This window comes from Tenrec ecaudatus, chromosome 6, assembly GCF_050624435.1.
Source record: "Tenrec ecaudatus isolate mTenEca1 chromosome 6, mTenEca1.hap1, whole genome shotgun sequence".
Lineage (NCBI taxonomy): Eukaryota > Metazoa > Chordata > Mammalia > Afrosoricida > Tenrecidae > Tenrec > Tenrec ecaudatus.
In genome coordinates, this window is record NC_134535.1 from 84,384,192 (window position 1) to 84,403,838 (window position 19,647).

General features: G+C 59.3%; 1 protein-coding gene across 4 annotated transcripts in view; it reads left to right on the forward strand.

The window, feature by feature from the left end:
- NCKAP5L (NCK associated protein 5 like) overlaps window positions 1-15,785 on the forward strand; it is a 35,262-nt gene extending 19,477 nt beyond the window's left edge. For 3 of the 4 annotated variants that reach the window (XM_075551720.1, XM_075551721.1, XM_075551719.1), the window contains 12 exons: window positions 2,800-2,858; window positions 4,487-4,615; window positions 5,110-5,178; window positions 5,277-5,315; window positions 5,851-5,970; window positions 8,559-8,672; window positions 9,820-12,428; window positions 13,177-13,339; window positions 13,590-13,671; window positions 14,020-14,328; window positions 14,430-14,572; window positions 14,888-15,785. In XM_075551720.1, coding sequence (XP_075407835.1) covers window positions 2,800-2,858; window positions 4,487-4,615; window positions 5,110-5,178; window positions 5,277-5,315; window positions 5,851-5,970; window positions 8,559-8,672; window positions 9,820-12,428; window positions 13,177-13,339; window positions 13,590-13,671; window positions 14,020-14,328; window positions 14,430-14,572; window positions 14,888-15,103 — 4,052 coding nt within the window. In that variant the 3' untranslated portion in view covers window positions 15,104-15,785. Of the gene's footprint in view, window positions 1-2,799; window positions 2,859-4,446; window positions 4,616-5,109; window positions 5,179-5,276; window positions 5,316-5,850; window positions 5,971-8,558; window positions 8,673-9,819; window positions 12,429-13,176; window positions 13,340-13,589; window positions 13,672-14,019; window positions 14,329-14,429; window positions 14,573-14,887 lie in introns of all 4 variants that reach the window. The other variant, XM_075551722.1, reaches the window with a different exon arrangement.
- Window positions 15,786-19,647: the final 3,862 nt, after the last annotated feature.

The window sequence follows — 19,647 nt, forward strand, 5'->3', positions numbered from 1 at the left end:
CTATCCAGATTCTTCTAATAGGATCCCTTTTTCAGTTGGCCAGGACAGCCGGGCACCATCTATTTCTTCTGGTCTCAGGGTCATGGAGACTGATGCTGGAGAAGACCGTGAGTCCACTGGGCTAAATGTCTCCATGCAGCTTCAACTTTCTTCATTCTTTTTTTTCCCCTCCAGGCAGAGGGAGGTCAATCATCTGCAGTGGTTTTTGAATTATCTTTAGTAAAGTTTTACTTGAATGTGATACCAATGAGATTCGTTTGATAATTTCCACATTTCCTTGGCTCACCTTTGGAATGGGCACAAATATGGGTTTCTTCTAGTCAGACGACCAGGTCGCTGTCTTCCAGATTTCTTGGCGTAGACAAGCATGTGTTTTTAGCATTGCATCTTTAGATTGTTAAGGAATATTAGAAATACATATTACAGTTTTTTCTTTACCTGTGAGTGTTTTCAGAGGCCCCTCTTCCACTTCTTACTACCCTGCCCTCAAAGCAGCCGGCCACAAACATCATGTGACAGATATATTTATAACAGTCAGACACACACACACACACACACACACACACACACACACACAAAGGAGCCCCTGCTGAGACTGCAGATGCAACTAAAGACCTCATAAGATGGGTTTCTTGGTTTGGAGGTTTGGGGTCAGGGTTTCATGGGCTACCCCAGTTACCTGGCACAATAGCATGTTCAGTTCTGCACCCTAGTTTGATACAAGTGTCTCGGCTAGCAAAGCTGGCCGCTCACAGCACAGTAACTGGTCACCATGAGGGGCCTTCCATAAGGTCGTGGACATTTTCTGTTACCTTTTCTTTCTATCTGTCCACAAACTTTTTGATGGCCCTCTTCTATTCGCCCAGAACACCAGAGGTAGGAGGGGGACACGGAATGTGTGACTAATTGATCCCCTGAACATCGGCCCCCTTTGCCAGCTGTGGAGTTAGCCGTTCAAAACCACACACCGCTCTTTGGGGGAGAGATGAGGCTTTCTACTCCCGCAAAGAACGAGATGGTGCCTGCCTACCAACATGCTGGTCAGGAATTGTACAGAAGAGTCCTAATCAAAAGGGATCGAATGCAGAACAGAATTTCCAATTCCCAGGAGCGCCAGGTTTCCTGGACCATGAATGTTGGATGAACCCTTGAAACTACTGCCCTTAGATCATCTTTAAACCTCAAACCAAAAATATCCCCTGACGTCTTCTGAAAGCCAAATTATAGTTTCACTTAACTAGTGAAAAAATGTCTGCCTTGAGTACTAGGCTTCCTTTTTGTTGGCACATGATCCATGTAGCATATGATTCAGTAGTTCGGTCCTATGGAGAAGACTCGTGAGCTTTACGCTTCCTTAGAACGACTTTTATGGAATCAGATTGGCAACAGCAACTCAAAGATCAGTTGGGAACCATAGGGGACAGTGAGCTCACGCTAATCAGGGAGGAACCACCTAGAATTGCGCAGCGTGAAGAATGGTGCCCATCATCAGTGTCGCTGAATTGCACTTGTAGAGGCAGGTGCGTGGCTGGCTGGCTGTGTGTCGTCTCAACTGCGATGCAACTGATGGTTAAAAAGCAACAAAGTCCAGCCACACACTCTGCCTCGGGTGTCAGGCTGAGCTGCTGGCCCTGGGGCCAGAGAGCTGGCAGGGTATGGGCTGGAGGGGGTGCGTGCTGAGGGCAGGGAGGCCAGACGGTGGTCTCTGCCAGCCTCCAGTTAGGGAGCCCGCCTGGCCGGCAGCTGTGCACATGTTCTCATGTCACCCTTCCGCAGCCCTCTGGGCTGAGTGTTCTGAACGACCTGGGCTGTGCTCGGCTCTCACTGGGGTCCCACCAATGTCACCAAGTTGTATTTCCATTTAGATGAAAAAAAATAAATGTTTTAATTTCTCTTGAGACTTCTTCTTGGACCCATGTGTTCATTAGAAGCGTGTTGTTTAATCTCCCAACTATTTGGGGATTTGTGAGCTCTTTTACTGGGAGTGACTTCTAGTTTAATTCCAGCATGACCACCTGGGAGTGTGTTTCGTCTGTTTTTTTTCTTCCTTTCCATTCTTTGTAATTCGCTAAGGTGTGCTTTATAGAGGAGGCTCACCGGTGAGGAAACCGTCAGAGAGGTTTGGTGAACCACACACATATCTCCCACCCCACCCCACCCCACCGCCGACATCGAGTAAGCATTCTGGCCTGAATCTGCCCAGGCAAAGGCCAGCAGTGGCTGTAAGGAACCCACAGTTATCAGGAGCCTGTCGTTCAACCCTGACATGTGCAGAGAGACCACGGGACGCGTAGAAAACAGAACACCTAGGAGCCGCCCAGCGAGTCCCGGGCTCCGGCAGCCCCTGGCCCCCTCCGTGTTAGCCCGAGTGTTAAGGGAATGGAAGGTGTCGGTGTTTGAGGACATGCCGACATGGCCTGACCCACAGGAGACACGGAGCGCACTCCAGTCTGCCTGCCTGCTCCTGGGTGTCATTGGGTTCCGGTGAGGTTGGGAGGATTGAGGAAGGCAGTGTGTGTGCCCCAGGGTCTGGAAGCCCCAGTCTGTCTGAGCGACACCTGGCCAAGGGCTGAGGGCCTCTGCACTCGCCGTTTCCCTTGGCCTGGCCTGCACTTCCCACTCCTGGGTCTTGTCCCCTCAGCTGTCACCTCTCGGTGCACACATAGTGGCCACTGGCTCATCTGTCAGAGTGGAAGCATCCTGAAGGAAGGGCTGTGTGGGCCCCTCAGCCCACAGCAGGAGCATAACCCTTGTATGAGGGTGTGTGCGACTACAATGTCCCCCTGTGTTTCTCCACAGGCCAGGTGACCGCGTGGGCTACGTGCGAGTGTGCCCGCCTGGAGAGGAGGCAGAGGCAGGTGAGGCACTTGGGGGCCTGTTTGGAAATGGTGGGGATCAGCAGAGGAGGGCGGGGGGGAGGGGCGGGGGCACATGTAGGGGGGCATCCCTGGGCCCCCTGTGGAGGACAGAATGGGGACTATTCAGTGCCCTGCTGAGGGACCCCTCCTCCTTGGCCCCAGTGCTCTAAGCCCCTTTTTGTGGCAGCTTCAATGGGGGCAGGGAGAGGAGCGGTCACGGGACACCTTGTGGGGTACCACCCTCTTCCCCTAGGGATAGGCTCCCACTATCCCGGAGCCTCCACCCTACTTGTGCAGACAAAAACCGACACTTGCCTCTAACAGAGAAGTTGAAACTCACTTTCAAATGGAAGGTGGCAGCTAGCTAGATGCCGAGGGGAACAGATGATCCAGCCTGAGGCCCAGCAGGGCGGTGGACTGTGTGCGCTGGGGTTAACCCGTCTCCTGCACTGTCTCTGGCCCCTCCGGGAGACCAAGGGTTACAGAACTCAGCAGGAGAGGCACCTTCCCCAACTGGAAGGAGGAACCTGAAGACTGGATGGGAGCCAGGCCGATGGGAGGAGGAGGGTCAGGGCGCGAGCACACTCCCCGCGGCAGAGGGACCAAACACCTTACACCGAGGGGCTGGCTCGGCTTGACAGGGGTCTTCGTGCCCCCTGGGGAGACGGTGCCTGGAGCAGCAGGTGTTGGTCAGGAGGAACCAGAGGGAGATGGGAGCAGAACCCAGGTCGCTGATTCCCAGCCTTGGATCTCAGTCCCGTGTGGGCACCTCCTCTGGTAGATGAGTTCTCAAACTCTGCCCCCTCCCCCCCCCACCTCCCTCTGTGCACACATTTGACTCTCACAAGACTGCAAGGAAAGCAGAAGTCCACCCACGTCTCAGAGTTAGGAAACTGAGCATCCAAGGTGTGTGGACCAAGCGAGTGACTGAGCCCCCACGTGTTCACCCAGAGCCTTGGAGCTATAAGACACACACTGTCTGAAGTGTACCCCCACCCAGGACATCAGGACAAAACCCTAGTCGCCTTATGTCTTCAACAGCTTTGGGAATCTTTCTATGCATTGTCTTCGCTCCTGTTAGGAGTATCAGTAGCCTCATGTTAAAAAAAAAATTACTTTTGTAACTTCTTCCAATCTCCGAGTCACAGAGAGTCTTTGTAGCCTCTGAAGGACAGCGTTGTGGTTATTTTGTAGCTGTGTTAGCCCTCTCCTCTCTTAGCCCAGTGCTTGTGACCTGTGTCTGGATGTGTCCAGGGCACCCAACCGGTGGTCTGGAGCTGACCGACCCCAACTCCCGGCCGCTGCTTGGTCTGGCAGTAGGTAGCCACCTCTTTCTCCAGCTGTGCCTCGAGCTGGACTGTGTCCAGCCCCACAGTGAGCAGCCGAGCGCCTGAGCCACTTGTCGCCCCCGGACTCCCTTTGGGCAAGTGTCCAGTGTAGAAGACAATGGTGCCTGTCCCTGAGATGAGAAAACAGTCCCAGGACCTGGAGGTCCCCAGCCCCAAGCCGACGGTTATAGTATATGGAACTCAGAGAAATAGTAACAAGTGTCATCTCTGTCCCCGCCTCCTCCACTCCCCTCCCCCAGCGCCTGTGTAGCCTGCCCAGAGTTCTCTCACTTGCTCCAGGACCTGATGTCGGAGACCATGGATCAGCCGGCTGCTGGGCCTGGAAGCCCAAGGCCAGGAGAAAGCGGGGATGGAGGCAGAGAGCCGGGCACCTGCCAGGACCTTCTGCACCGACTGCGGGAGCTGGAGGTGGGGCGCTGTCCCTGGCGTGGAGGGGGTGCAGTGGGCTTGCTGGCGGGCCTCTTTGCCAGCCGACATTCCGTTTGCAGAGCTCATCTGAGAAGCCCTTCGAGCCCCTGCCCTAGTGCCCGCTTATATAGGGCGGTGACGCTGCAGCGCCCAGCTGGCTCCCATCACTACCTCCACGTCCCTGCCCCAACTTGTGTGAAATGGCCGGAGGGGAGGGCTGAGTGACTCGATTCAGGGCTGGGGCCAGGAGGCACAGGGGACAGAGCCTCAGACTGTGCTGCTGGCCACACAAAGGCCCTGCCCTGCTTTGTCCAGCCCTCAAGGCAGCCCGTGGCGCATCTGTCAACACTGAGGGTGGGGTGGGGCTGTCACTAGTAGGTTCCTTAAATCTCGCAGCGCCAGTCCCCCCATCCCCCACTACACACACACGTTGCCCCAAGGGAAGAATGATGTCCAAAACTGCTCTCTCGCCCTCTTCTCCCCGCCCACTGCAGGCAGAAAACTCGGCCCTGGCGCAGGCCAACGAGAGCCAGCGGGAGTCCTACGAGCGCTGCCTGGACGAGGTCTGGGGGCTATGCAGGGGGGAGGGGGGGAGAGCTGCACGGCTTGTCTGCTCCAGGCCACGGCCAGGCCTGCTGACATGTGGGCTCTCTGTCTCCAGGTGGCCAACCACGTGGTGCAGGCCCTGCTCCACCAGAAGGTGAGTCTCACCCCTGGCCCTGGGTAGAGGGCCAGTCCTACCAGAGCCCCGAGGCTGGTCTGTGTAGCCTTCCCTAGAGGCCCTCCGGCCCTGGGGGCAAGTTGGAACAGTGGGGTGGGGTAGGGAGGCAAGGCTGGGTGCCTTGGTCTGGAGGCCTGCGCCCCTCCCGTACTCTGGCCCCAGCCAGCTTCACCTGCTGATAAAGACCCTGAGAACAATGGGGAGGCTGTGAGTCTAAGGAGACCCGTCTGAATTACTTACCAGGCATGGTGGGTAACTTTGAGGAACCCCCAGACCTTCCTCTGCCTGCCTAGGGCCCCTTCTCAGAGGCGTGGTTTCTAAGACACAGGAGATTAGATGGGAAAGGCCCAATCATATTAAATTCAGGGGTTCACCGTCTTTAGAAGATGCTGTTGCTCCAACCATCCACCAGGCTCAGTTCTTCAGAAGGGAGGGAGGGGGCACAGCAGAGTTTGGGGGAGGGCCGTGTTCACACCCCCATCTCTCGTTGCCCACCCCACTCCCCGTGGGGCAGGACCTGCGGGAGGAGTGCATCAAGCTGAAGAAAAGGGTGTTCGACCTGGAGCGGCAGAACCAGATGCTCAGTGCCCTGTTCCAGCAGAAGCTCCAGCTCACAGCAGGCTCCCTGCCTCAGGTGCGCCGGGAGCTCTAGCTCCCTAGTCCCGACCCGTCAGCACCTTCTTCTCACTGCACCTGAAGAAGGAAGCTACCCCCCAGCCATCTGGGGCACTGTGGCCATTAGGGAATGAACCCCCCCCCCAGCCTGTTTGATTTGGGCCTTAGATGGGTAAAAGCTACCTGAGTCCCTTCGAGCATGGTGCTCTCCCAGGTGCTCTCCAGCCAACGGGTGGACATCCCTTCTTGTTGACAGAGAAGGCTATGCGTGTGCCCGTCCTGTGGGACAGGATGGGTGGTGGCTGGAAATGACTTCAAGCTCCCACAGGGCCCCTCTGGCCACTGGCATGGCTGTGTGCTGCCAAGGACACAGGGTGGGCTGAGCGGAAGGCAGCCAGCAGCCAGTATCTCAGCGAGGTCGGGACAGCGTGTGGTCACCCACAGGTGCATGGGTGGGTTGCAGACACCGGTCTGGGGTCGAGCCCTGGCACCTGCCTAACCCGAGAGAGGTGGGAGGCCCCTGGGAATGAATCCTGGGTTGAGTTAGTCCCCTGCGATTGCTCTTGTCGACCACTCAAGGGGGAAGCTGAGGTCGACAATGGCCACTTTCTGAAGTCCTCGTGACATGAAGGGAAGCACTTTCTCTGTCTGTCTGTCTGTCTGTCTGTTAGACTGACTTACTAACTACAAACCCCACTATTTCCTGGGAAGGTATCTGTGTGTGTGTGTGTGTGTGTGTGTGTGTCTGTTAGACTGTCTGACTTACTAACTACAAACCCCACTATTCCCTGGGAAGGCCTGTGTGTGTGTGTGTGTGTGTGTGTGTGTGTGTGTGTGTGTGTGTGTGTGTGTGTGTGACTGTCTGACTTACTAACTATAAACCCCACTGTTCCCTGGGAAGGCTTGTGTGTGTGTGTGTGTGTGTCTGTCTGTCTGTCAGACTGTCTGACTTACTAACTACAAACCCCACTATTCCCTGGGAAGGCCTGTTTGTGGGTGTGTCTGTCTGTCTGTCTGTCAGACTGTCTGACTTTCTAACTACAAACCCCACTATTCCCTGGGAAGGTATCTGTGTGTGTGTGTCTGTCTGTCAGACTGTCTGACTTACTAACTACAAACCCCACTATTCCCTGGGAAGGTATCTCTGTGTGTGTGTGTGTGTGTGTGTGTGTGTGTGTCTGTCTGTCAGACTGTCTGACTTACTAACTACAAACCCCACTGTTCCCTGGGAAGGCCTGTGTGTGTGTGTCTGTCTGTCTGTCTGTCTGTCTGTCAGACTGTCTAACTTACTAACTACAAACCCCACTGTTCCCTGGGAAGGCCTAAGCCTCCAGCTGTAAATGCTGCTCCTCACCTCAGCCTATCTGGAGCCCCTTTGAGCAGAGCAGCCCAGAGTGGGATCTGAGTTGTAGGCAGGGACTCTGCAGCCTTCCCAGCCCCAGGTTCACCTAGAATCCCTCAGAGGCCCACTTACCCCACCCCTGGCCGAGCTCACCCCTTCCCTGGCCCTTCTCTGTGACCTTTGACTCATTTATGTTTTACTTACATCAACCCTGGGACCTCCTGGGGAGTGAATTTCTCCCCATCAGAGGTCACAGACTTAGTGGAGAGAGCGCGACCCTTGGACTCAGATACACTTGGGTTGGATCCCTGCTTGGGCTCCTGAGCCCGGTGACCTTTGGCACATTGTTTAACCAGATGAGCCACGCTTTTCTTCTTGGTATCATGGGGACTCAAATACCTGCTCCTACATTTCGGGGTGTCTTGAGGGTTAAATGAGTAATCTCTCGTGCTTGACACGTCGTAGACAGTCATCAGTGACAGCTATCTGTCCTTAAATGTTACTCCCAATTTGTGCTTAGCTTGGACGGAGGCTCCATTGAGCAGATGCTAAGTAAGTTGTTTGTTTTTGTTTTTACCATGAGCAGGGCCTTTAAGCAGACTGGTAGGGCAGGTCTACCGGTAGACACACTGCAAAGCAGACAGCTGCATGCTGCCCAGCAGTCAGGGGGAGGGCTGGAGGGCTCCTTACAGAGATGTCATTGGGCTTTTGCACTCCAGCCTTGGAAGAGGGAAGGTTTTGTTTTTTAAGTAGGGGAATGGCTTTCCAGTGGGAGAAGGGCACCCCCACGGGTCCCAGGGCCGTTGGGCTTGGCTGGAACAAAGGGTATGTGAGGGGGGGGCCGAGTGTAGTCAGAAAAACCAGGCAAGCTGCCACTGGTGGCCATGGCCGTGGGCAGGCGTGGAGGCGGTGGGTGTGGGTGTGAAGAGACCCGCGGCTCACTCTGGCCAAGATGCTTACACCCCACCCCAGTCACTGAGGAAGACATGCCCCAGCCAGCAGAGAGCCCTGCAGCCAACATGGGCACCCAGGCCCAGACCTGCCCACTGTCCCCCTCCCCCCGAGGCCCAAAGGTGCTTCTCTTTCCCCAAAGCCTCCTGACTGGTCCCACCAGCCTGACACTTGTGCTGCTCTCCATCTTCAGATCTACCCCTGTCTTGCGAGCTGGCGGGTGAGGACTTCAGCAAGCACCGTGGGCCCTGGGCCAGAAGGTGCCCTGGGTGCAAAGCCCCGGACACCTGTGCTCAGCCTGCCTCTCTCTGCAGGTCCCGCTCAGCCCACTCCAGCCTCCCCCAGAGCTGCCGGCCTCCCCCTCCCTGAGCTCCGCCGAGGGACCGGCCCCCTCACTGCCCGTGGGGCGCTCTGCTGGGCAGAGAGAGGTAGGAGGGCAGGCTTTACTGGGGTAGTAGGGGGAGGGGCTTGTCGGTCTATACTCCAGGCTGTTTGCTAATGTGTCTCAAGGGCAGGGCCCTGTTGGTGCCTAAGTGGGCACTTGTTCGACCTGGTGGTGTGAGCCTTCAGCCCAGCCAGGGCCCGTGGCAGATGCAGCAGATATGCATTGTGGGTACTAGGTCACACCCCTCACTCCCAGCCAGGCACCGCGCTCAGCCCCCTCGAGCTCGTGAGTCTTGTTTTTACGCGGTCAAGCACAAAAGAGCCCTGGTGGCCCAGTGGTCTAGCGCTCCCCTGCCAACCGAAATCCAGGCAGTTTGCACTCAACTGGCCACTCCACAGATGAAAAGACATGCCTGCCTGCTTCCCCACAGCCTGGACTCCGTCCGTGTGTCCGTCCATGCATGTATGCGTGCATGCAGCCCTTGTGCTCTGTCCCAAGAGCCCCTCTGAGTCCCATTGGTTCGACGCCACTGGACTGCAGTTAGCGCCGAGCTTTGCCGGTAGTTACCGACCGGGTTGTCCAGTGTCCGGTAAAGTGCAGGGTCCTCAGATAAGAGGCGGGCTGGCACCGCGGCTGCACAATGGGCTTAAACATAGCAGTCGGGAGGCTGGCGCAGGACCAGGCAGCGCTCTGTCCTGTTGTCCACAGAGCGGCCCCGAGGTGGAGTCGACTGAGGGTCCCTAAGGGCGGCAGCAGCTGGTAGGACCAGGCCTCGAGCCTACACAGCACTGGCTGCAGAGCGCACACAATGACAGCCCAAGAAGGGGCTGGGAAAGAGTGAGGAAGGGTTGGTGTCGCATTGCCCCCAGCCCCCTCCTCCTGCCAGGGCCATGCCAGCTGACCCTATCTGGGCACCTTTCAAGGCCTCCTGAGTGACTCTATTCTTTGTGGCCCTGAAAAGTGGCCATGCCTCCTTCCCCAGGGATAGCCTAGAGGTCAGGGTTCTAGAGGGGAGAGCAGGAACCCCCCTCCCCAAGAAGGGGAGGTGGGCTTTCCACTCAGCACCAAGTGTACCAGGAGGAAGAGGCGAAGTGTCCAGGCCGAATCACCATGGGTCCCACAGACGGCAGGCCAGCTCTGCCCCCCCAGTGGCACAGGCACCGACCTGCTCCTGCCCTTCGTCCCCCAAGGTGTGCTGGGAGCAGCAGCTGCGGCCTGGAGGCCCGGGACCACCGGTTGCCCCACCCCCAGCCCTGGACGCCCTGTCCCCATTCCTGCGGAAGAAAGCCCGGATCCTGGAGGTGCTGAGAGCCCTGGAGGAGACCGATCCCCTGCTTCTGTGCTCCCCTGCCACCCCCTGGCGGCCTCCGGGGGAGGGGCCCGGCTCCCCAGAACCCGTGAATGGGGAGCTGTGTGGCTCTCCTCGGCCTTCGCCCACGCCCTGGGGCCCCTGCCTGCTGCTCGGACCCAGCAGCCTGGGGGGCCTACTGCGCTGGGAGCGTCTCCTGGGGGCCCCAGGAGAGGAAGAGGGGACTGGGCAGTGCTGGGGCCCCAGCAGGGGCCCCCCCCAGGCCCAGGGCACCGGCTCTGGCCCACACGGCGCCCCCGGCAGCAGCTCCTCATCCTCTTCTGATGAGGCAGGGGACCCCAATGAGGCCCCAAGCCCCGACACCCTGCTTGGTGCCCTGGCTCGCAAACAGCTGAACCTGGGTCAACTCCTGGAGGACACGGAGTCCTACCTGCAGGCCTTCCTGGCGGGAGCAACAGGCCCACTCAACGGGGACCACCCAGGACCCGGACAGCCAGCCCCCATAGACCAGAGGCCCACACAGCTGCCCAAGTCCAAAGGCCTCCCCAAGTCAGCATGGGGCGGGGGTACCCCAGAGGCCCAAAGGCCAGCCTTTGGTGCTACCTCAGAGGGCCAGGGGCCGCTCCCCTTCCTCAGCATGTTTGTGGGTACAGGGGACACCCCCTCGGGCTCTCGGCCTGGCCCCCCACACTCCTCATCTCAGGTGAAAAGCAAGCTCCAAATCGGCCCTCCTTCTCCCGGGGAGGCCCAGGGACCTCTCCTGCCCTCTCCTGCCAGGGGCCTCAGGTTCCTAAAGCTGCCTCCAGCCTCGGAAAAGGTCCCCAGCCCGGGTGGCCCGCAGCTCAGCCCCCAGCTCCCCCGGAACTCCCGAATCCCCTGTCGGAATGGCGGCTCAGATGGGAGCCCCTCACCACTGCTGGCCCGCCGGGGCCTGGGTGGAGGAGAGCTGTCCCCTGATGGGGCACACAGCCTGCCCATCAGCCCCTCACCCTGCTCCTCAGCCTCAGACTCTGCCGAGCTCAGACCCGCCCAGCCAGCTGTGCCCACCACGCTGTCTCCAGGGCCAGGGATGGCCTGCTACGAGAACATTCTGGACCTCTCCCGGACCACCTTCAGGGGGGCTTCGCCAGAGCCCCCTCCCTCAACACTGCAGGTCCCCCCCTACCCACAACTGACCCTGGAGGTGCCACCCGCTGCCGAGGTCCTCAGAAGCCCTGGCGTCCCCTCCAGCCCGTGCCCCTCAGAACCCTGCCCCTATGAGAGCCCCCCAGAGAAAAGCCCCAACAAGGCAGGCTGGGAATCCCCCCACCCCGGACGCAAGACCCCAGGCAGCTCGGCCAAGAAGTCCAGCCAGGGGCCAGGGCGGCGGCCTGGGGAGCCTGGCTACACACCCCTGCGGGACAGGCTAGCCGCCCTGGGCAGACTGAAGGCAGGCCCCGAGGGTCCTCTGGGTCCCGAGAAGAATGGACTGGCGGCCAGGCTGGGCAGCGAGAAGGCCCGGGGACCCGGGAGGTCAGCCGAGAGCACTGTAGGAGACCCAGGGCCTCCCAGCACCAGAGCCCCTGAGCAGCCAGACGCCAAGGTGCTGCGGGGGCCGGTGGCCTTAGGCACAAGCAGCCTGAAGCAGCAGGAAGCTGGGCTCCTGGGAGACCCCGGAACCCGAGTTTACTCCTCCCACTCCATGGGGGCCCGGCTAGACTTGGAGCCCATCTCACCAAGGAGCTGCCTCACCAAAGTGGAGCTGGCCAAGAGCCGGCTGGCAGGGGCCCTGTGCCCCCAGGCCCCCCGGACCCCTGCCAAAGTGCCAACCTCAGCCCCCAGCCTGGGCAAGCCCAATAAGAGCCCCCATGGCAGCCCCACCAAACTGCCTTCCAAGTCCCCCACCAAAGTGGTGCCCCGGCTCGGGGCTCCCCCAGTCAGCAAGGAGGCCCCCAAGCCGGACAAGGGGAAGGGCCCACCATGGGCCGACTGCGGGGTTGCCCTGGCCCCACCCACACCCCCAGCGGCTGGCCCCCCAGACCCCAGCCCGGGCCCCGAGGGGCCAGCCCCCCACTCTGCCATTGAGGAGAAGGTGATGAAGGGCATCGAGGAGAACGTGCTTCGGCTCCAGGGCCAGGGCCAGGCGCCGACCGCTGAGGCCAAGCACCGCAACACCAGCAGCATCGCCAGCTGGTTCGGCCTGAAGAAGAGCAAGCTGCCGGCCCTGAACCGCCGCACGGAGGCCGCCAAGGGCAAGGAAGGGGCCAGCGGGGGGGGCTCTCCGCTCCGCAAGGAGGCCAAGATGGAAGCCCGCAAGCTGGAGGCGGAGAGCCTCAACATCTCCAAGCTGATGGCCAAGGCAGAGGACCTGCGCCGCGCCCTGGAGGAGGAGAAGGCCTACCTGAGCAGCAGGGCGCGGCCCCGGCCCGGAGGGCCAGGGCCACAGGTGCAGGGCCAGCTGGCCGGCATGTACCAAGGCGCAGACACCTTCATGCAGCAGCTGCTCAACAGGTGAGAGTCTGCTTCTCGCTGGGCAGGTGTGCAATGGGCACATCCTTCTGGGGTGGAGGCTTCCCCAGGGGTTGAGTGTGATGCCAACGTAGCAACTGGGGGTTGTTCAGGAGGCTGGCCTGGAGGAAAAAAGTGGGGCTCCGGTCAAGCCCATCCGCCAAGGCCACCACCTCCCTGGAGAAGTTGGCTGTACGTGTTCCTAGTTGGACTGCAAGTCAGGTGGGGTGCCCCCCAGCAGTGCCTTGCTCATGGCACGCCAGGCTGGGAGAATTGGGTCTTGTTGGGGCTGAAGGAAATCTCCCCCGAGGCTTGTCTGTGCCATCCTGCCCCTTGGCATCTGCCTCAGGTGCCACAGTGGGGGCCACAGTTCAGAGCAGGGCCCCCCCAGCCGGGGGCGCTCCACCTGGGCCGGGGAGGTGGGACATCACAGAGACTGGGGCCTGGTGAGGTGCATGAGTGCTGTGGGCCCAGCTGTGACCAGGTCTGCCAGCTGTATCAATACAGTCTCTGCTCTTCCACCCTTTCCCAGCCATGCTGGTCCACCGGCCTTGTCCCTCGGGTGTCTCTGCTGTAGCCCAGTGACAGGAGGGGCCGCTAGGGGTGCCCATCAGAGCTAGGCCCCCTTTCCCCCGGCCCTGCATGACCCTCACTGTCCATCACACTCTTGCCCTAGGGGTGCCCATCAGAGCTAGGCCCCCTTTCCCCCGGCCCTGCATGACCCTCACTGTCCATCACACTCTTGCCCTAGGGTGGATGGCAAGGAGCTACCACCCCAAAGTTGGCGGGAGCCCAAGCCTGAGTATGGGGGCTTCCAGCCAGTGTCTGCTGACCCCAAGAACCCCTGGCCAGCCTGCGGGCCCCGAAATGGCCTGGTGGGCCCCCTGCAGGGCTGTGGAAAGCCTCCTGGGAAGGTAAGTTCTTGGGCTAGGGGCTCGATCAAAGGGCCCGGCTTTCCCGACCCCCCACAGCTCTTTGCAGATGGGCTTGACCAGAGCTCCAGGGGGCCTGACTGGAGGCCTCAGTGTCCTGCAGGCACTCCTAGTCTTGGGGTGGGCTGGGGAGGGCTTGGGCCTTCTTGAGGGTGTGGCTCGCTGTGGCCACACTCCAGAAGCCCTGCAGGACTCCTGCGTGGGATGGAGACAGGCCTCCTGTCCTCCACAGCTGAGCAGCGAGCCAGGGAGGCGAGAAGAGGTCCCTACAGAGGACAGCCTGGCCGAGCCAGTGCCCCCCTCACACTTCACAGGTCAGCAGGACTGGGGTGGGGGGCAAGACTGGGACTACACCCTGACCCTCTGCCTGCCCACTTTAGTCCCGAGGGCTGCTTTGGTGTAGATTACTGGGTGGGTGACCGCCAGCTGGCTTTGGGGCTATCTGCTCTACCTTCTTCCCAAAGTCTGGTGCAGATGGGGGGAGGGTGGTAGGTATCACTGGGCCCTGGATCTGTGGGTGGAGCTTGTGGGACAGGTGAGGCCCTGAGTGGAGGGTGGCACCTGGACCTGGATGGATGCTGGAGGGAGAAACCTGGGGGTGAGCCACAGCTATGCCTCTGGCTTGACATTCCCCTTCTCCCCACTTCCCCTCCGCTCCCCAGCCTGTGGCTCCCTGACCCGAACCCTGGACAGCGGCATTGGGACCTTTCCGCCCCCAGACCACAGCAGCTGTGGCCCCCCCAGCAAGAATGTACCCAAGACCAAGCCTCCACGGCTAGAGCTGCCCCCCGGGGTACCCCCAGCCCGGCCACCGCCCCTCACTAAGGTTCCCCGCCGTGCCCACACACTGGAGCGAGAGGTGCCGGGCATGGAGGAGCTGCTGGTGAGTGGCCGGCATCCCAGCATGCCAGTCTTCCCTGCGCTGCTCACTGCGACGCCTGGCCACCGCGGCCATAAGACCTGTCCTGAGGGTGAGTGTCCAGGCAGGGGTGGGGGCTGTGCTGGGGCCCTCCCTGGAGTGAACCCCGGGGCAGCCCTGACCCCCCACCCTCCTACCTGCCTTCCCGGGCAGACCCCTGTGAGGACCCAGGCATACCCCCCACCAGCCAGCTGGCTAAGAACTGGACCTTCCCCAACGCACGGGCCGCTGGCTGCTCTGCTGACCCCTTCCTCTGCACACCCCGGCAGCTGGAGGGGCTGCCCCGAACCCCCATGGTGAGAATGCAGCAAGGGTGAGGGGGGAAGGATGGGGGGTGATGGGGAGATGGATTTCTCCATGTCCAGTCTTGGCACGACTGGCCAGGAGGGCTAAGATGCCCCCCCCACCAGGGAGCCTACCCATCTGCCTGCTCACACACTGCTCCTGGTGCGTCTGTGCCTCTCCCACAGCTGGGGAGGCCGAACACCCAGCCTGCTTCCTCTGAGAAGCACCCCACCTCAGGGGCCTGCCTCCCTCCACCTCCCCACACTGTGCTGAGGCCAGAAGGCCTCCTCAGGGACCTGCCTCCCAAGATTCCCTTCCTCTCCCAGGCCCTGTCTGTGGACCGGAAGCCAAGCCTGGAGCCCAGCCGCCCATCCACCACCACACCCCCAGGCCCAGTGTCTGGGGGCAGCCGCACCCCCAGCACGTCGGACATGGGCGAGGATGCCCGGGCTGCCAGTGGGGGCGCCCCGGGGCTGGAGACCTCGGAGTCCCTCAGTGACTCACTCTATGACTCGCTGTCCTCCTGTGGGAGCCAAGGCTGAGGCCGGCGCCAGCCCACAGCCCCCGCTGGAGCTGGGGACCACAGGCCGAACCTCACCGGGGGCCCGTGGGGTGCCCCCCAAAGGGACCAAGGAGGCCAATGGAAAAGGAGGTGGCGGGCTCCCTGGCAACCCACCCGCTGTGCACCGCTGCTGTGGATGAGATGATCCTGCTCTCAGCTCAGGGAGGGACCCCACCCTTGGTCCCCTCTCTCACCCAGAATAAGGCTCTTCTCCAAAGGAGTTGGGGCCCCCACCCCCAGCTTCCACTGGAGGCCAAGCTGAGCCCTCTTCTTGTGGTGCTGGGCTCTGCCCACCTGCTGTGCCATCTCTGCCCAACCTGGCCAAGCCTCTGCCTGGAGAATCGTGGGGCCAGGCCTCGCTCCTGTGCTGCGGGGAGCCAGGGGCTGAGGGGGACCAGGTGCCTTCTCTGTCTGCCTGGCCCTCTCTGCTGTTTTGGATGGTGCTGACCTCCCTGCCCCGCATCTTTGGGGCTCGTTTGTCTTGTCTTTTTTTGGTTGTTGTTTTTTTTATATATTAAAGCGCCTGGCCCAGTCCTCACCACCACCCCGGACCCCAAATTGCGGTTAATTTATCTGTTGTTAAAAGCGCGGCTGTTCTGCTTCCAGCCTCTGCTTCTGCCGTCTCCCCAATAAAACATGCAGGCTCTTCCCTGCCCCCCCGACTTGGCTTAGTCTATGGGACAGCTCGGGGCACATGCGTGGGTACCAGGCTGAGGGACCCTGGGGACCTAGACTGTGCCCTGGGGCACCCTGATGAGGCATCCTCTCCCCACACCAGTGGCACTGGCTGGAGGCAGCCTGAAAGATGTATGTAGACCTGGATTGGGAGGGGCTGGGGGCCCTGAGGCTAGGCTGCCCCCCAAGGGTAGGTGAGGGTGATTGGACCTGCATTCTAACAAAACCCTGTTGGTCCCAGCCTGGGGAGGGGTGGGGTGAGGGAAGAGTGCCAGCAAGCTCTGAGCTTCTGAGACTAGGGATGGGCAGAGTGATGGGCTGGCTATGGGACAGAGGGACGCTCTGGTCTTTCCTCAAACTTTGTTGCTTCCTCAGAACCGACTTCTGCAGAACTCGGCTTGTAACCAGAGGCCCCCAGGCTGCGAAGTTCTCCATTGAGGAAGCCGCGGCCTGGCTTCCAGGGGTCTGCCTTGCTTTGCACGAGCCATGGGAGAAACACAGGGGGCTGTCTCTTCCATCCTTGGCCTCCCTTTGGGACCCAGCTGGGCACTGGTCTGCAGGTGAACCAGATGACAACCAGCCCATCTTGTAGACCTAGGAAGGCTTCCTTCCTGCCCGGGAGGGGGGGGGGTGACGTGGGGGCTGGCTTGTCCAGAGTCCCCATCACCTGGCCCAGCCACACCCGCTATGACATACAGCTCCGATGTCCAGCCAGGCAGTATGAGCACTGGGACTCTGGTCAGTGTGTGCCCCAGCAGGGCACGGAGAGAGAGGAGGGCCCTGTAAGTGGACACATGGTGTGTCTCTGTTAAAACCACGGGGTCACGGGCAGCGTGCCTGGACACAGCACTACACTCATTTGAACTCAGAGGCCAGGACCTCGGAGGGCGCTTCCCAGCACGGTCCCTTCATCTCCCCAGGAGCCGCAGAAGAACTACCTTGTTAACATTACACGCCCGCCCTGCTGCCTGGCCTCCGCAGCCCTGCCCTCGTCTTCCTCAGTTTAAAGGTGACGACATCGAATGGTTGCCCAAGACCCCGAAGGGACAGCCTGAGAGGTCCGTCTCTTCAGCCTCGGTGTCCTGTAGAAAACGAGGCTAGCTCCCTTTGCTCGTTGCTCTTCTGCCACCTGACCTCTCTTTCCGGTTTCCCTTAGTGATGGCACCAACGAAATGCACACCTGGAGAAGGGTCCAGTCAGAGGGCTTAGTTTTGTCTAAATGTCCGAGTTCCGTTTTTCCTTCCTCGCCTCTCTTCTCCCGGAGCTCCTGGGTGGCACAAATGACTGGACACACAGCTGCTAACAGAAAGATGGGCAGTTCATAGTCACCCGAAGGTGCCTCAGAAGAAATGCCTGGCTGACTTCCTAAAAGTCCCAGCCATTGGAAAACCCTGTGGAGTACAGTCCTGCCCTCACGGGGATCAGAATCAGTTCTACGGCAACTGGCATCTTGTCCTCCCAGGCCTTACTTCCCTGTTCTTTCTGCGTCCGTTCACGGACTTGAGTCTGACAGTAGCAAACTTCCTTCAGCTCGCTGCCTTTGGCCAGACAGGCTCAAAGAGTCTACATCCTTAGAACCTTTTTATTGTTTTTGGGGTGTGTGTGTCTGTGTGTTTTCATCCAAGCCCCTCTCTCTGATGAATTGCCTCATTTCCTGTTGGCACGGAGTTGTTTGTCTGTGGGGTAGTCAGCCAGTTTCCTTCCTGGAAGGGGCTCTGGTGGAGTGGCTCTCTTGACTCCCCCGTTAGAACTGGAGCCGTTGGTGAACCTGCCTTCCTGTCTCGGGGCCATTGCAGCCTGGCTCTGTTGTGCACGTGACACTGGTCGCTGGGCAGTGTGGGCACTGTGCACTGGCAGCCTCCAGGGCGGGGTGGCATCAGCCACAGCTGCGGCAATGGAACCAGCCCTTCAACTCTTGCCGGCCCTGCATGCAGCTAGGGGGCAACAGGACCGCACCAGCCATTCTTGCAGCCCATAAAGCTGAGGAGCAGAGACCAGACGGGACATCTCATCTAAAATAAAAAGGGGCTACACCACCTTAGTGGGAAAACACTGAGTGAAAAGAGGGTGGCAGTTTTCCACAGACTTGCCAAACCCCCCTATAATCCTGTGGAGCAGGGCAGGCAGTGGAGTTTTAAAGTATTCCTGGCCCCCAACTCATTTACAAAGTAAAGGAAAACCCGATTCCCAGGTGGCTAAAAGCCCACTGGCCCCTCCATAGACCACTTGAAATGACCTCTCCTGAACAATGGGTGAATGTTCTCTTTGCCATTGGCCGTGACCCTCGATGGGGAACTTCATAAACAAAAGAAGCCCAGACAGCCAGAACCACTACCACCTCGGACACCACCCCCCGCCCCACCCCCTCCTCTGCTGCCTGCCCCCCTTCGCCCACTCCCTAGGGCAGGGAGACATCAGAGACTGAAAAAATTTGAGATGCCACTTCAAGGGGTACCCTGTCTTCCTCAAACACTGACTCGTTTTCTTGGGGTGACCTTCATGTAGATTCTCTACAAATAGGATGTTTTGTTTTCCTGGATCCAAAAAGCTTGTAAAGGAACCCATTCCTGCTTTGGCGAAAACTCTAGACACAGAGCCTCGTTCTCGAATCCCATGTGAGGAGGGGGAGGAGTGGAAGTGATTTTATTTCAAGCCGGGGTGGGTTTGAAGTAAATGCAGGTGAGCAGGCCTATGATCTCAGGGTGAGTGAGGGCTTTTAAGAATTATTTTTTAATGCTCTGTAGACAAATGATGAAAGCACCTACTTCTGGTAAGACTAAGAATGGAAACAGGAGAATGCCAGGCACGGGTAAGGAAGCACCTCTGTCCTCTTCTGGCCCTGTGGGCTCTCTTTCCAGGGACACCGCCTTCCAGAGGGGAACCTTCCAGACACTTGAAAAGGCACAAAGATTGTTCATCTCAACGTTTTATCAGACCGGGAGACTATTCTCACTCAGGTTAGCACTTACTGTACTTTGAAGACCTTGCCCAAGTCCAGGAATGCCCACTCCTAGGCCTACACGCACCCTATGGGTTGCCGAAGCCCCTCCCCACCCATGGCTGCATGGGTGGCCCCCGTGTTGTTGTGCCATGACAAATGGCAGTAAGCATTGCCAAGTGTGTATTTGTTTACTTGTGTACAAACCAGACCAAGAAAAACCACCTCACTGCCACCGAGTCGAATGCAACTCACATCGGCTTTATAGGACAGGACAGAGCTGCCCCCGTGGAGATTGCGAGGCCGTTAGGTTTCTCCGGTGGGAAATGCCTTGGTTCTTGGCTTCGCACGAGAAAGAATTCAAATGAGTTTTCCAAAGGACACAGGAGTTTCAGGTTTTACAGTCACCGTACATGGGCAACTCTCGGGGCTGCACACCCACGCGTGGTGGCCCCAGGCCCCAGAGAGAGACTGGGCCAGGGCAGAGTGGAAGGTGGAGAAGCAGCTGAAGGGCTGGGAAACGCAAGGTGCTGGTATTTGAGGCCTTCAGCTGGGAGGCGTGGTCAAAGGTACTGGTTGACCCCATTGGCTGAATTAAGCCCACCTGGCCTAGTTTGGGCCCACCCAGGTGTGCCTGCCACCTACCTGGCTGGGGCTAGAATTGGCACATGGGGATTATGGGGTCCAACCTGTAGTGGAGAGACTCTAGGCATGGAAAGGGACACCTGTCCCTGTTTCTAGCTACCTAACAACTCTTTACAGAAGTAGAAAGCCCTGTCTTTCTCCCTCAGAGCAGCTGGTGATTTTGAGCAGCTGACCTTGCGGTTAGCAGCCCAATATGTAACCACGACACCCCTAGGACACCTCTTGTGGACAAGTATGTTTCAGGCTATGTTTTTACTAAGTTAGCA